The following is a 17,116-nucleotide window of genomic DNA, read 5'->3' as shown; positions in this document are numbered from 1 at the left end:
TGAAAAAAAAGAAAGAACAGATGTTTGACTTTCAGATTCACCAAACAAGCTTGTCAGACCTTCAGATTGTACAGTTTTTGCAAAACATCAACACAAAATAAAATAAAACAATTCAACAAAATCAACAAGTGGAAGATAGGTAAAAGGCAAATGGGCCACACTCAGCAAAATCACCGATGTCCACATGCCACGCACGCACGCACGCACGCACGCACACACACACACACACACACACACACACACACTACACACACACACACACACACACACACACACACACAGAGCAAATGCAACAATTTGCAGTCTCACAGACACCAAGACCCCAACACCTCAACTGAAAAAAATGTACCTACATGATAAAGAAGAAGAAAAAGCAGAGTGACAGGTACCTAGGTAACTTACTTTTCCACTCCTTGCCCAGACAGGTGATGAAATGAGTGACAGCCATGTATAGGGCATGGCATGATATGATACATATGTACATCTGGAACAGTAAAACAGAACACACACTGTATGCATTGTATAGGTACAGGGCAGTTTCAGTTCAGTTCCAGTATCTCAAGGAGGCGTCAGTGCATTTGGACAAATCCATACATAGACTACACCACATCTGCTAGACATATGCCTGACCAGCAGCATAACCAAACAAGCTAGTCAGGCCTTGAGTGCATGCATATATATTTGTGTACCTATCAGAATGGAATTCTTCTACAGAATTTTGACAGAGGACAACACTTTTGTTGCCATGGGTTCTTTTTCAGTGCACCAAGTGCATGCTGCACACGGTACATCAGTTTATCGTCTGATCTGACTGACTAGATGCTTGCTTAGTTTGATTTTCCAGCCAAACTTGGGAGATCAGGCAAGAGCAGGAATTGAACCCAGACCCTCACAGACACTGTTTTGCCAGATAAGCTTCTTCACCACCTTCCTCTCACTGGTATAGGGCATGGCATCATAATTCTTTATATGATACACATTTACATATCAACCAGTAAAACACTGCACACAATGTATGTACCGCAGGGCATGGTATGATATGACACATGCATACATTTGGAACAATAAAATAAAACACAGAGAATGTTGGTGAAGCATTCAGAAGAGCAGTACCCCCACCACAAAGTCTGGTGTGTTACAGGACCAACGACAGTGACAATGAAATAGGTGAGAAATATGTGAGAGAGAGAGAGAGAGAGAGAGAGAGAGATTTATAGATAACACTTTTCTTTTGCGGACTGGAACAGAGGACGACCATCAGACTTTCTGCCATTGCCTCAACAATGTCCACCCTACAATCAAAGTTACCGTACGCACTTCTCCAACTGAAATCCTCTTTCTAACATTATCATAGATAAAAGAGAGAGAATGTGAGAGAGAGAGAGAGAGAGAGAGAGAGAGAGAGAGAGAGAGAGGAGTGGGGGGGGGGGGGGTTGAATAGGTGAAACAGGAAATGGCATGTAGGTGAAATAGGACAAAGAGGCTCAAGAGGCAATTAAGAGTGGAGGCATGATCAAAGATTAGGTGAAACAAGAAGAGGTGAATGGGACCTGCTCCAACTATGGAAGACAAAATGACTCACTGTAAAGAGGATGAAGTACTTCTGACTGTTCCTCAAGGCACAGAAGACAAAATGACTCATTGTAAATAGGATAAGTACTGTTCATTGTTCTCCATGACAAAGAAGACAATATGACTCACTGTAAAGAGGATGAAGTACTGTTGATTGTTCATCAAGACACAGAAGACAGAATGACTCACTGTAAAAAGAATGAAGTACTGTTGATTGTTCTCCCTGACACAGAAGACAAAAATGACTCACTGTAAAGAGGATGAAGTACTTTCGACTGTTCTCCAAGACACACAAGGCAAAAATGACTCACTGTAAAGAGGATGAAGTACTTTTGACTGCTCCTCGAGAGACAGAAGACAGAATGACTCACTGTAAAAAGGATGAAGTGCTTGTGACTGTTCTCCAAGACACAGAAGACAAAATGACTCACTGTAAAGAGGATGAAGTACTACTGACTGTTCTCCAAAACAGAGAAGACAAAATGACTCACTGTAAAGAGGATACGTACTGTTGATTGTTCTCGCCGACACAGAAGACAAAATGACTCACTGTTAAAAGGATGAAGTACTTTTGATTGTTCCCCAAGACACAGAAGACAATATGACTCACTGTAAACAGGATGAAGTACTGTTGTTTGTTCTCCCAGACACAGAAAACAAAATGACTCACTGTAAACAGGATGAAGTACTGTTTTTTGTTCTCCAAGACACAGAAGGCAGAATGACTCACTGTAAAGAGGATGAAGTACTTTTGACTGCTCCTCAAGACACAAAAGACAAAATGACTCACTGTTAAGAGGATGAAGTACTTTTGACTGCTCCTCAAGACACAGAAGACAAAGTGATTCACTGTAAAGAGGATGAAGTACTTTTGACTGAAGACAGAATGACTCACTGTAAAGAGGATGAAGTACTTCTGACTGCTCCTCAAGACATAGAAGACTGAATGACTCACTGTAATGAGGATGAAGTACTTTTGACTGCTCCTCAAGACACAGAAGACAAAGTGACTCACTGTAATGAGGATGAAGTACTTTTGACTGTTCTCCAAGGCACAGAAAACAAAATGACTAACTGTAAAGAGGATATGTACTGTTGATTGTTCTCGCTGACACAGAAGACAAAATGACTCACTTTTAAAAGGATGAGGGTGAACTACTTTTGAATGAAGACAAAATGACTCACTGTAAACAGGATGAAATACTTTTAATTGTTCTCCCAGACACAGAAGACAAAATGACTCATTGTAAAGAGGACGAAGTACTTTTGACTGCTCCTCAAGACAGAGAAGACAAAATGACTCACTGTAAAGAGGATGAAGTACTTTTGTCTGCTCCTCAAGACAGAGTAGACAAAATGACTCACTGTAAAGAGGATAAACTACTTTTGACTGTTCTCAAAGACACAAAAGACAAAGTGACTCACTGTAAAGAGGATGAACTACTTTTGACTGTTCTCAAAGACACAAAAGACAAAGTGACTCACTGTAAAGAGGATGAACTACTTTTGACTGTTCTCAAAGACACAGAAGACAAAGTGACTCACTGTAAAGAGGATAAACTACTTTTGACTGTTCTCCAAGACACAGAAGACAAAGTGACTCACCGTAATGAGGATGAAGTACTTTTGACTGAAGTCAAAATGACTCACTGTTAAGAGGATGAAGCACTTTTGACTGAAGACAAAATGACTCACTGTAAAGAGGATGAAGTACTTTTGACTGAAGACAAAATGACTCACTGTAAAGAGGATGAAGTACTTTTGACTGTTCTCCAATGCACAGAAGACAAAGCGTGACTCACTGTAAAGAGGATGAAGTACTTTTGACTGTTCTCCAATGCACAGAAGACAAAGCGTGACTCACTGTAAAGAGGATGAAGTACTTTTGACTGTTCTCCAATGCACAGAAGACAAAGCGTGACTCACTGTAAAGAGGATGAAGTACTTTTGACTGTTCTCCAATGCACAGAAGACAAAGCGTGACTCACTGTAAAGAGGATGAAGTACTTTTGACTGTTCTCCAATGCACAGAAGACAAAGCGTGACTCACTGTAAAGAGGATGAAGTACTTTTGACTGTTCTCCAATGCACAGAAGACAAAGCGTGACTCACTGTAAAGAGGATGAAGTACTTTTGACTGTTCTCCAATGCACAGAAGACAAAGCGTGACTCACTGTAAAGAGGATGAAGTACTTTTGACTGTTCTCCAATGCACAGAAGACAAAGTGTGACTCACTGTAAAGAGGATGAAGTACTTTTGACTGTTCTCCAATGCACAGAAGACAAAGTGTGACTCACTGTAAAGAGGATGAAGTACTTTTGATTGTTCTCCCCCACACAGTTGTTCACCCAGGGGCAGTGGTGGTCCATCTTGCGGATACATCTCTGGCACACACTGGAACAGGGTCACAACAAAGCGGTTACACTATAATATAACACAAGCATGCGCACACACACGCACACACGCACACACGCACGCACACACACACACGCGCGCGCGCACACACACACACACACACACACACATATGCACATGCACTATATACACACATACAAATGAAATATATATATGTCAATAACTACAGATAATGAGAGTGTTTTTACTACTTGCTCTTGCAGCAGTGAAAGTAAAAATAAACATAACAAAATATCATTATATTCATATTGCAGAACGGATGGGAAAACCATTTGCAGAGACCCAGGCTTTTGACACACAGCCAGTACACCTTCATAAAAGTTAAATGATAAGAAAAAGAAGGAGAATAAGTTTCTATTCAAATGTTCAAAGCTTTTGTTTATACAGTTAGATATAATATATGCATATATGTGTTTTATATATAGATATATATAGATATATTTGTATACATACATGTGTAAAAAGGTGTTGTTTTATGTGGTTCGATTCTGATAGAAGAGAGAGGGGAGCAGACAGGAGGATACAGGATCAACTAATGATGCACTCACTCACTCTCTCCTCATATCAATAGCAGGGCCACATGGAGTGGTTTTTATAGAGTGTTTACTTTACAATACAGCACACAGTAAAACGTTCACCCTACACCTAAAGCAGCACCTATAAGCAGCACCTACAAGCAGCACCTATAAGCAGCACACAGCCCAAGGATTTCCTTGCTCCTCACATCACAGATCAGTCAGTCACCCTGCGTCAGTCAGTTTTTCTGGGAGACAGCTGAGAACTGGCTGTGCTGACTGGTTTTATCCCTTCCCCCAACATACTGTGTATACTAATGCAAGCTACAACACTCACTCCCCCAACTAGCTGAACTGAAATAACCAATCTTTGCTTGTCCTAATGATGCTATGTGAATGACTGGCAGATTCACTGCTTAATCCCAATTCGTCCAATTCAAAAGATTGATCTGATTCGCTCACTTCAACCCACTTGTCTATACACATTCTATGATGACAAGTTCACCCGTTTATGTCACAAAGAGAATGGGAGACGGGACAATACAACTCTGGGCCTGTTAGCCGGCTTGATCAAAGTTCGAATTAGCATAACTTTTCCCTAGCTTTCGTTCCGAAGTCCCGCCATCTACCTCAGCCATGTTTGTGAACGGGGAGAAGGGGAACGACTTGAAAGACAGGCCGCCACACGGGACGTTCTGCTCAGCACGGGAATTGCGGCAGACGTCGCACAACCGCACGTGTTCCTACAACTGGGACTGGTGACGCGGTGTCGCGGACCAAAGGTGCCGACTAGGGAGTGGGGTGAGGAGGTGGAGGGGTGGAAGGGGGGAGGATGGCGTGGTGTCGGCACAACCTCAAAGACTGGACTTGGGATGGAGCGGGAAGGGAGATAAGAAGGAGGGGGGGGGGGGGGGAGGGGACAGAGTGTGGGTGGTGGGGGGTGACACTGCTGGCACACTATAACACATGTATACATATATATACAGTTAGATATAATATATGTGATATAATATGTGTGTGTGTGTGTGTGTGTGTGTGTGTGTGTGTGTGTGTGTGTGTGTGTGTGACCCCAGTAACTTCACAAGAGTTAAATGATAAGAAAAGGAAGAAGAAGTTGTTTCTATTGAAATGTTCAAAGCTTTTGTTTGTAAAAAAAGATATAATATTTGCATATATATATATATATAGTATGAAATTCATCCAGCTCTCCCTGTGGAAAGCATGTCACCAGCACCACCATTGTTATTTGTAGCAAACATTTCTACAGAGTGTTGCCAGGGACAATCCTTTTGTTGCTGTGGGTTGTTTTAAATATGCTGAGTGCATGCTGCACTCCTCGGTTTGTCATCTCATCTGACTGACTAGTGTCCAGACCACCACTCAAGTCTAGTGGAGCAGGGGGAGAACATTCTGATGAGTGTGGGATTCGATCCCTCACACTCAGATTCTCCCAGTCCCACTTACAAGGCTGACGCGTTACCACCAGGCGACCACTGCTTAGAAACTGAACTCTGTTTTGACTGAATAACACTTCATGTCTAAATATATATATAAATGCTGACTGGCTGCTTCTTATCGCCAGGCCTGTCCTTCCACTCTAACCAACCAGGAGGTAACATGGATAATAATAATAAAAATAATAATAATAATAATAATATTTTATCTTTATATAGCGCTATAATACAAACATAAGCAAGCTCTAAGTGCTTTACAATCCAGTACCTAAAGTGAAACAAGAAAGCATATAAAAAGAAGTAGAAACATAAAACAGAATCATTAATATTATAAAAACACAAATCATAAAACTCACAAAGTAACAAACTCTCAATACTACAAATGTTACACTCCAACACTCACACAAACACACACACTGACACACACATGATTAAATGGCTGAGATAACAGCAACTTTCACTTAAAATACATACATGTAAAAAAAGGAACATAATTGTAATCTGCATGCCATAGATTCTGTAAAAATTGTAAAATAAAGTTTTGGATAGAAAAGGTACGGGTAAAATTCGCGTCATTCTCCCTTTCGAACCACAACACCACCATCCATCTACCCACCACCATTCTCTCTACTCACCCATCACACACACTCACATTGCCATGAGCCTGGGACAACAGCACTATTTGTGTTATGACAAGTATTTTTTAAAGAGATAAGTTTTAAGATTTGCTTTAAAGGTAGATAGATGAGTTGTTTGTCTGAGAGCAATCGGCAGAGAATTCCAAGTTGTTGGACCAAAGAATTTGAATTCACCAATTGTGAACCAGACTTTTATCCGAAGGTATACATAAACAATATAAGAAACTGACAAAAAAAAATTCACTTCAACAAATGCTGGCCTTATTTTGAATCATGGTTTTGATTCTAACCTTTCTGGCGGTTTTGGGTGGTTTTTTGTTGTTGTTGTTGTTTTCCTTTTTTTTTCATGATCAAGAAAGGAAAACCTCTTTGTTTCTCCAATCTTAACCAAGAAATCCGAAAAGGGGGGAAAAAAAACAAGCATTACAGAATTAACCAAGACAGCAACAGGTGATCTGGAGAACAAAATAACTCAAAGAGCGAAAGCAACAATTCTTGTGTGGTTAGTTTATACAAAGAGATCAAAGGTTGATTGTTTGCATGTTTTCAACCCACCCCCATCTTTGAAGTTGCAGAAATGGCTCTGTATCAGCAATAACAACACTTCTGTGTGTGTGTGTGTGTGTGTGTGTGTGTGTGTGTGTGCAGGGGTGGGTGGGGTAGGGGGGACAGGTGGTTTCGAAAATGCGTGCACGAATGTGTGTGTGTGTGTGTGTGTCTGTCTGTCTCAGTGTATGTGTGTAAGCACTTTCAAGAACACTCTCTTGCTACTGATGCTTTCCTCTGCAATTGATGTTGAACAAATTCTGTACTCAAAACCATTTTTCAATCCCTATCACATTTCTTTTCACAATGATTTTTTTTTTTTTTTTTTTTTTTTTTTTTTTTTGCTGTCCCATCATCTGCACCGTTTCAGTGGCATTACTCCCACGCCGCTCATTTAGATTCCCCCATACACGGCCACACCCGGGTTCGTCAGTCTTTTCATAAATGATTTGTTGTCCCTCTTTTTTTTTCTTTTTTCAATCAGAATCTTATGAACAACATTCAGCCCACTGCCCAGTCTGACAATTTCTCCAAAGCATGCAAGCTTGCTTGTTGTATTCATGAGGAGAGGAGAAACATTACGAAATTACTGGGAAGGTCTTGTGCCAGCACTGAACAACCTTATCCCTTCTCCTCTCCCTCTCTCTCTCATAAACAATAACATGCTTTCATGTGACAACTTTGGAGGGGGGAACAAGAATGTGCAGCGATGCAAATGAAGTCCATTCATTCCACACCTTTGATCCCCCCACTCCCACACACACACACAAAAGCAACACCACAGAAAGATGGGTAAGAAAAAGAACTGCACAGAGCATCACAGAAAGAAGAAAAAGAGAGGGGCAGCTCAGGACATTATAGTACAGCTTCTGCAGGAGTCCATTAACGACGGGAGATATTGCCCCTGTCCACCCTCTCTCTCTCTCTCTCTCTCTCTCTCTCTCTCTCTCTTGCTCCCAAGAATTTGTCTTGTCTTGTCTTCTCTCTCTCTCTCTCTCTCTCTCTCTCTCTCTCTCTCTCACACACACACACACACACACACACACACACACACACACACACACACAAAGAAGGGGAAGAAGAAGAAGGTGGAGGAGGAGGTGGAGGTGGAGAAAGAGAAGGAGAAACAGAAGAAGAACAACAACACCAACAGCAACAGCAAAAAAACAACAAAACAAGAACAACAAGAAGGGGGGGGGGGGGAAAGGAAGAGAAAAAATATTAAAGAAGAAAACAGGAGACCAGAGTGCAAGCTTGTATGATCTGAAATGGAGTGAAAGACAGCCAACACAGAGACGGAAGAGATACTCTCTCAGTGTAAGGCTATGAAGACAACCGCCAACAGCTAGTATCCATTTTGCTTTCATCCACGCATTCATACATCCATTCTCTCTCTCTCTCTCTCTGTATATATATATATATATATATATATATATATATATATATATATATATATATATAACAATAGAAAAAAAGGAAAACAGAACAGTTTCTCACATACCCGACCGGTTTCGACCACTGGTCTTCATCAAGGGCGTTTACTGGTATGTCAAAATGCAACACACACACCAACAAAGAAAACAAAAAGGTTAACAAAGCTCATGAAAAAAACTCATGTAAAAACTGCATCCAGGGCATGCAGCATGAAAAGAACAGTGTGAAGTGTTGCTTGGGGAATAGGAAGAGAGGCTGGTGAGTAAAGTAGTCAGAGAGGACGAGAGAGAGGTCGAGAAAAAATAGATGGGCAGATAATAGGAGGGGGAAAAAGAAAGAGAGACAGAGAGGGAGGGGGTCAGGGAGGGAGAAGGGACTGTGAGAGAGGAGGAGAGAGAGGGAAAGACAGAGAGAGACAGACAGCGAGAGAGGGGGGGAAGAAATAAGGAGAGAGGGGAGGGACAGACGGACAGATGGCTGACAATGAGAGAGAGAGAGGGAGGGAGGGAGAGAGAGAGAGGATGAAGAGACGAAGAGAGAGGATGAAGAGACGAAGAGAGAGGGGGGAGAGAGAGGGGGGAGAAAGAGGGAGAGGGAGAGACAGGCGGAGAGAAGGCAGACTGACAGAGAGAGAGAGAGAGAGAGAGAGAGAGAGAGTCCTCTATCATTGTCCTCACCACCCCACAAACACCCCACAAACGCAACCACAGGGACCTCCTTATGGCTATTAGTCCCAAATGTTCAGCCCGTAAGGTGCCACTGTTTTCAGTCTGTCCATCCACTTTTTTTCCCTGGTTTGTCTGACTGTGTGTGAATATATATATATATATATATATATATATATATATATATATATATATATATATATATCACACACACTCACACACACACACACACACAAACACACACACACACACACACACACACAAACTTCTGGTTTTGACTTCCATCACCAAAGTTATGTTTAAAATGAAATAATAATCAAAACAAAAAATAAGCCTCCTACATACACAACGTGCTAAAAGCAGGCCGACGAAGCCACCCCAAGGTCCCCACACCCCCCCATAAAGCAAATAATTCCAACATGAAACATCCATCCTAATCCATCCCTTCCGCTAATTCCCTTCTCGTAAGTTTGGCCACTCCAGTCATGCTGTCAGCCTCCCGGGGAAGGGGGGGGGGGGAGAGAATTCCGCACACAAGTTCTCCACCATAAAACCTTCCCTGAACCCCTCAAACTCCGCCCACCACCACCCCACCCCCACCCCAAACCACACCCTTGCTCCCAACCACCCAGCTACCAGTTTTTGATCAGACACCTCCCTCCACCCCACCCTCCTCTTCATGACCAGACAGGATCTCCTCTGATTATGCATACGACCCCTGACACCAGAGAAGCTGATCAAAATTCACGCCACATAGAAGAGGGGAGTGGGGGTTGGGGTTATTGGAGGTGTGTGTGGGGGTGGGGGGGAGGGTGCAGGGGGAGGGGGTTGGGGTCAGCAAGGGCTATAAGTATTAATTGGGTGTTTGATCAACATGAAATATTGGGGGAGCGGAGGGCGGGGGATGGGGGTGAGGAGGGGGGGAGAGGATGGGGGTGGGGGGAGCAGTGACAGTGGCATGACCGGGTGAACTTCCAGTTTCTGAAACCATCCTGCTCCCCTTTCGTTGCTGCTCCTTGAAGGACATGTGAGCTGCTTGTGGGTTGGTGGTTGTTCTGTTTTCAATCATTAAGTATTGGGAATCATACCAAATGAAGAAGTGGGAATCATACCAACTGACCAGCATGAAGCCGTCGATGTGAAAATATATATATATATATATATATATATATATATATGCATATGTGTGTGTGTGTGTGTGTGTGTGTGTGTGTGTGTGTACATGCATGCATGTGTGTCACAGTGTGTTTGTTTGCATTTATGGCTATGTCCATGGGAAAAAAAACAACTTCTTTTTATTCTTTAACACTTATACCTCTCACTGTTGCCAGAAGTGATGTTTCCACAGATGACTTCTACTGGCTGTGCAGACAAGGATTTAAACCAAACCTGCATTAACCTGAATGCCCAAATAAGATTGAAACCAAACCTGCATTACCCTATGTGTGCCAAAGTAAAAGCTTTCTCTTCTGTCTCCTTCCAACCCCCTCCCCCCCCCCCCAAACCACCTCCCCCCCCCCCAAAAAAAAACTCCTTCCCCCCCAAAAAAAAACCTCCTTCCCCATGGGTTCTGGCTTATGGTGGACAAACAGAGCGATAATACAGCACATGCATACCCCGGAATCAGACTATCAGTTCTGCAGAATCCAAAACCTCCGAAACAAACCAAAATTATCACCATGTCACATATGCTCGCAGTCTCAGAACAGCACAGATACAGACCAAGAAAATATGCACCACAACACAATCACAACCAGTGACCACTGAAAATATAACAAACTCTATATACACAATCTACGAGATGAAAAGTGTGCGCGTCTAAGATGCCACTTCGATCATCTTCAGAAAAGAACCACTTGTGATTTTTTCTTTTTCTTTTTTCCAGAATGGACACATAGGTTTTTGGGGTTTTTTTTTGTAATTTTATAACATGGTGACATTTTTCTTGGTTTTTCTGAAACAATCACTGACAAATCAGGAAGGTAGACATGTCTGGTAATACCATGTACTGTTCCTATATATGGCAGATCTGTCTGCTTTGGAAATGAAACAGGAATGGAAGAAAATACCACAAGCTTTTATATATTCATTTAAAAATAAAAGGTTCTTTCAGTTTCCTACTTCTCTTTGCACAGTTATTTTACTTCTTTCTTTTCCGTCTGATGAAGTGGTGTGCGTGCGTGCATGCATGTGTGCGTGCACGCATGTTACTGTTACATTTATTATTAACCCATATGTATTCTAACAGCCCGTTCCTTATCATGGATATCTTGCTCTATAGCAATCAAAGCATCTAGAACTCACAACAAATTTTGCGAAGATTTTCAAATCACACCTGTAAAACTTTACATATAAAAGCTTTAGAAATGAGACCTGGTGATTACACAGACTCGGTTTGGTAGATCACATAGTAAAAAAAAGTACAGACCGTGTGAGTGTGTGTGTGTGTGTGTGTGTGTGTCTGTGTCTGTGTGTCCATGTGTTTGTGTTTGCGTCTGTGTCTGTGTGTGCATGCACGCATGGTTCTGCTGCTGCCACTGTAACTGGATACATCCTCTAGTGAGGCCAGCACACCCCTAAAACACTGACACTGACTAAGTGCCTGTAATAACATCATTCATCAAAAAAGCCAATAAAGCGCAATCAAATACAAAACACAGGAACAAAATAATTTTCATCTGCAAATAACCAACTGCTGATACCACCCAACACCCCCACCCCATGGGTCACATTAAGTGAGTGGTCTTATCTTTCATTCCCAAATCTCACAGCCTAACCACTGCGCCACTCATGGGATGCCTGCATGCACACACACACACACACACACACACACACACACACACACACACACACACACACTTTACTACACTACACACACACACACGCACACACACCACCCTCATCCCCCCCCCCCACCCCACCACACACATACAATGCACTTAACACCACAAAGATCGCCCTGCCGAAGCATCTGCTGAGAGCCACAAGACTAGAGCCCCCCCCCCCCACCCCCACCCCCCCAACGCCCTCTCTTTCCCCTCCCCCCCCAACACACCCACCCATAAGGTAAGCCTCCAGCACAGCCGCTATTCAATCAATACGGGCCCATCATAGATCACAGTCCTCAGGTCCACCCAACATGCACCTCACCACACCCCCACTCCCCTCCTCCACACTGAAATATGCACGCTAAAATTCCAACGTGGTGAAAGGGGCGTAAATTGCCTGCCTCTCTCTCTCTCTCTCTCTCCCTACAGCCAGCCATGTTATGTACCAGGCGCGGCACAAGAGCATGCTCTCAGGTTAATGCCGCCCTCGTAAATCAGACATCCTTCTGCTCTGCCCATTTACATCGCAGCAGTAGCCTGCATGTCTTTGCAACTTGCCAGTCAAAAGGATTTTTTTTTTTTTTTAAATCAAATTCAGTCTAAAAATAAAAATTTGCTTGGGAGGGAATAAAGATGATGTGTTCAGTCTACAAAGTAATCAAATACAGAGGAGGTTGGGGGTGTGTATAAAGAAACTAAATGAAATCAAAAGTCGTATGCAATCATGGGTTGAAATGGCAACGAAAAATGAAAATGAAATTATTTGTTTCCTTTTTTTTCAGGAGGGGGCACAGCACATAGGGCTGTGACTGGGGCTCTCCGCTTGTTTGGAGATCTCACACCACATCACCGGACAATGCTGGTGCAAACTGTTTACCCATAAATAATAATTTGTGTCTGAACCATTCCAAACCAGAAGTGTTCCACCCAGCCGGTGTTTTTCACTAAGGCACATCATAGATTCTCTTCATTTCAAACGATGTCTTTTCTTCTGTTATTTCTTTGTATGCTCCATCTTTCTTTCCCCCTAATGAACCCCCTTTGTTGATAATGCATCCATCTCTTTATTCATAAGATTTATTTTCTGCAATAAAATAACATTCAAATTGAATTCTCTTTATTCACAATGCATCTATTCTGTTTGTGAAATATAAAAAAAAGTTTAGAGATTACAGTCATTACTGCATTACAAGTCTTTATTACTGATTTATTACTTTGTGAAATAAAGCAAGCTAAGTGTGTGTATGTGTGTGCATGTATTTCGTTCGTCTTCAGTTTAACGTCTTTCCACTTGAAGTGATATTAGACGAGTGCATGTATTTGTGTGTGTGTGTGTGTGTGTGTGTGTGTGTGAGAGAGAGAGAGAGAGAGAGAGAAAGAGAGAGAGAGAGGGTGATCTAGCCATCATAAATTAAATCCATCAAATCATCCAGTAAACCAATCAGTCTGTAAATAAAACTGAGGACTCCTGCACAACAACATGTTACATGTCTGTCTGAGTGTGTATGTGCGCGTGCCTGAAATCTGATTGAATGACACAGGAAACAAATGATGAGCGCCAGTGGCAGCCATCAGTCGGCTCTACCCAGGTAGGCAGCTTGTTGTGCAAATGACCCCGTGTTTGTAAAGCACCTGCAGCTTGGTCTCTGACCGAGGAGGGCGCTTTATAAATATCCATATCAATCAATCAAACAACAAAATAATTAATTTTGGCTCTTCCGTAGCTAGTTTGTGCATGTGTACAGTGTTCAAATTACAACCTCCAATCCCCTGTAAGGTTAATCCACTTGTGAAAAAAGTGCCTCCATTTGTTTCTTAACTGTTGTTTTCCCTATAACCTACAGTCCATGGCTGCAATATAGAGACTGTTCCTCATTTCCAACAAAGCCCATGGGTCATTTCCAGACCTCTGAGCTGCTGAAGGCTGCACTGCTTAAAGAGTTCAGTAACAACATTAATCCTGTGAATGCTGTTGATAAGCGTTCCATCAGTCGAAGGGCTGTTGCCCGACTGAGGTAAGATCGAGATTACAGGTCAGGACTACAGTCACCATTTCTTTATTTGGACTTTCTCCTCTTGGGGACTGCATTGTTTTTGTTCTACAAAAAACAATCAAACCACTCAAAAGAACACAAGAAGTAGTTCTTGCATCAGCTGCCGTGGCAAAGTGGTTAGCATCATGGACTGACAAAGCTGGGAGGACGCAGGTTCAAATTCCAGCGGAGATGGGTTTTTTCAGCCCGCGACCAGCTCCTACAGTAACACAGAGTTAAGTGTGCTATGGGCTTAAATGTGAAGATGGAGACCACACAGTTGAGTATCATCCACTTCGCGGATGCATCTTTGGGTGTGCTGCTCTAATTTCCAGACCAAGACTGTGAGTGTCTATAGTATATATCTCTCAAGCCTGGTTTATACCAGGATATCATTATTACAGGAAGCGTAGAGTACAGCCTTGTCATGTAGTCCCCAACCTAAACAGAACTCCATAGCAGCAGCAGCAGCATCATCATCCTCCTCTTCCTCCTCTTTCATCATCAGTATAAAAAAAAAAAAGTCCCAAATTATGTGGTCTTTCCTGCCCTGCTCTCATGGTGACCTCAGTTTCAATACCCCTCCACTTCAGCACTTGCGGTGAGTCTTGTCAAGTCTTCAGTGTCGGCAGATTCACATTGTTGGAGGGACATGGTGGCAGTCTCTACTCTAGGGCAGACGCTCACTCAGTCTGGCTCCGCCACTAAGCCATTACTGCTGTCAGTAGGGGCCTTAGCAGGTTGTGTCTTAAGTACGATAAATCAGAACAGGCACTACCAAACACCGCCTGAGTGACTCAGCAGCAGTGCAGGTCTCCTCTGGTGTGTGGCCTCCTAGCAACCTAACACTGATGGTTCTCTGTGGACCGCTGGTGCTGGGACTACCACAGACAAACCCAGGTGTGGCCGTGTATGAGGGGTGAGGGAGTAATGCCACTGAAACGGTGCAGATGATGGAGCAACAAAAAAGAAGCAGGTGTTGCACTTCATATTCCTGCCACACTGGTTACAGCCCACCAAGGTTCAGGAGTCTAGGGGTTAATAAGAAAGATATCCACTTCAGGCATGGAACTGGTCATTCAGGAGTCAAGGGGTTAAGGAAGACATCCACTTCAGGCATGGAACTGGTCAGTGTACCAAGTCTGAGCTTAACTGGTTTAGAAATGAGAGCATGCAAACTGATGCAGAATGATTCAGTACAAGTTCAGTTCAGTTCAGTTACTAAAGGAGGCGTCACTGCATATGGACAAATCCATTATATGCTACACCACATCTGCTAAGCAGATGCCTGACCAGATGCGTAACCAAATGTGCTTACCGTAAAGTTCGGTCTATAAGCCGCGACTTTTTACCTCTGCTTCAACCTCTGCGGCTTATACAATGATGCGGATTATTTGAGGATTTTAGCGTTCCCGGGAGTGTCCAGTTCTCGTCTATTCTTAGCTTCTTAGTCAGGCCTTGAGGGAAAAAGATATATAAATAAACAAATGGATATGTCATCAAATTAATGAATTTTTTCTTCTTCTTCTTCTTCTTCGTTCATGGGCTGAAATTGAAACTGAAACTGATTCAGTACAAATGGACAGACAGAGTGAACGTTACACACACAGCTCCATGGGGTCATGTTAAAACAAAAATAATTTAGAAAAAAAAAAGGAAAACAGTGAAGCAATCTAATGTCTTCAAAAACTGACAGCTGCATTAACTGAACATTTCACATGCCAGTGGGCACCGATTTTGCTGATGACCATGAGGCTTCTCGGTTCATTTTGTTTCATTCCACACCTGCATGGAACACGGATTGTGATTTTCATGTTCACAACCAATTTTTTCAAACAGTAATCTTGGAGGCAATATGCAGATCTGTTCTGGATGACAAACTCCGAACTCTGCTGTCACTTCAACAAGGTTGTTTTACAAAGCACCATAATCACCATTTCAACTGAAAACAGATATACACTGATAAAATGTAAATGATGCCTGGAGCATGTACCAGAAGTTGATGTTATCAACTGGTAATGTTAAGAACTGAAGAGAACTTCAGAGTGCTATCAAATTAATCAGACAAATCAATTTGACAGCCCAGATAATTGATAAAACAGCAATCCTAAAGCACTGACAGCTCAGCAGCAAGTGTAATTTCTGTTTTTTCGTTATGGACAGTTGTACAGTTTGTATGTTGTCGACAAATCTTTGCAAGCTTGTGTTCACAGACATACATTACACACACACACACACACACACACACACACACACACACACACACAAGGTGCCAAACATGAACCTTTGTCATTAATTAATCTCTAAAAATCTCATACATTTTCACGCGCACACACACACACACACACACACACACACACAGTGCCAAAGATGAAACTTTGTCGTCAATCTCTAAAAATCTCATACATTCTCAGACCACACAGCTAACTGTTACTTCTGGGGGGAAGCTGGAAGAGGATGTATGGGAAAGACGCAGTCGCATCAAACTGTAATCCATACCAAAAAGATCAGCCATTCTGTCAACACACTTTCTTACAGCAACAGATAACCAATAATAATTTCTCTCCCGCCCTGCCCTGCCCCTGCCCCTTCCCAATCCCCCATCCCAATACCCAAACCAAGCAATAAATCATAATTTGGAAAAGCCAAGTGGCTGGACTTTCAATCTGAGGGTCCCAGGTTTGAACCCCAGTCACAGCGCCTGATGGGTAAAGGATGGAGACTTTCCAGTCTCCCTGGTCAACAGATGCACAGACCTGCTAGTCCCTGAACGCCTTCAAGAGTACACGCATGCAGAAAATCAAAAACGCGTGTTAAACATACCGTCATCCATGTCAGTGTTCATGGGTCAAGGAAACAAGAACATACCTTTTTTTTTTTCCTTTTCTTTTCTCTTCTTTTTTTTTTTAACAAGGACATACCTAGCATGCACCCAAACCCCCATCCCTGAAAACAGTAGGACTGTCTACGTGGCAGGAGTCATACACATAAAAGCCAACTCATGTACATACAATT

General features: G+C 42.5%; 1 protein-coding gene across 1 annotated transcript in view; it reads right to left on the bottom strand.

Moving 5' to 3' along the window:
- Positions 1–17,116, bottom strand: part of LOC143300369 (palmitoyltransferase ZDHHC3-like) — a 44,852-nt gene that overhangs the window by 19,882 nt on the left and 7,854 nt on the right. The window contains exons 5-6 of the mRNA XM_076613982.1: positions 3,871–3,967; positions 403–484 (exon numbers count right to left, since the gene is read on the bottom strand). Coding sequence (XP_076470097.1) covers positions 403–484; positions 3,871–3,967 — 179 coding nt within the window. The remainder of the gene's footprint in view (positions 1–402; positions 485–3,870; positions 3,968–17,116) is intronic.

Source organism: Babylonia areolata, chromosome 26 (genome assembly GCF_041734735.1).
Source record: "Babylonia areolata isolate BAREFJ2019XMU chromosome 26, ASM4173473v1, whole genome shotgun sequence".
NCBI lineage: Eukaryota > Metazoa > Mollusca > Gastropoda > Neogastropoda > Buccinidae > Babylonia > Babylonia areolata.
Note: the sequence above shows the minus strand (reverse complement) of the source record. Positions and strands in the feature narration are given on the sequence as shown.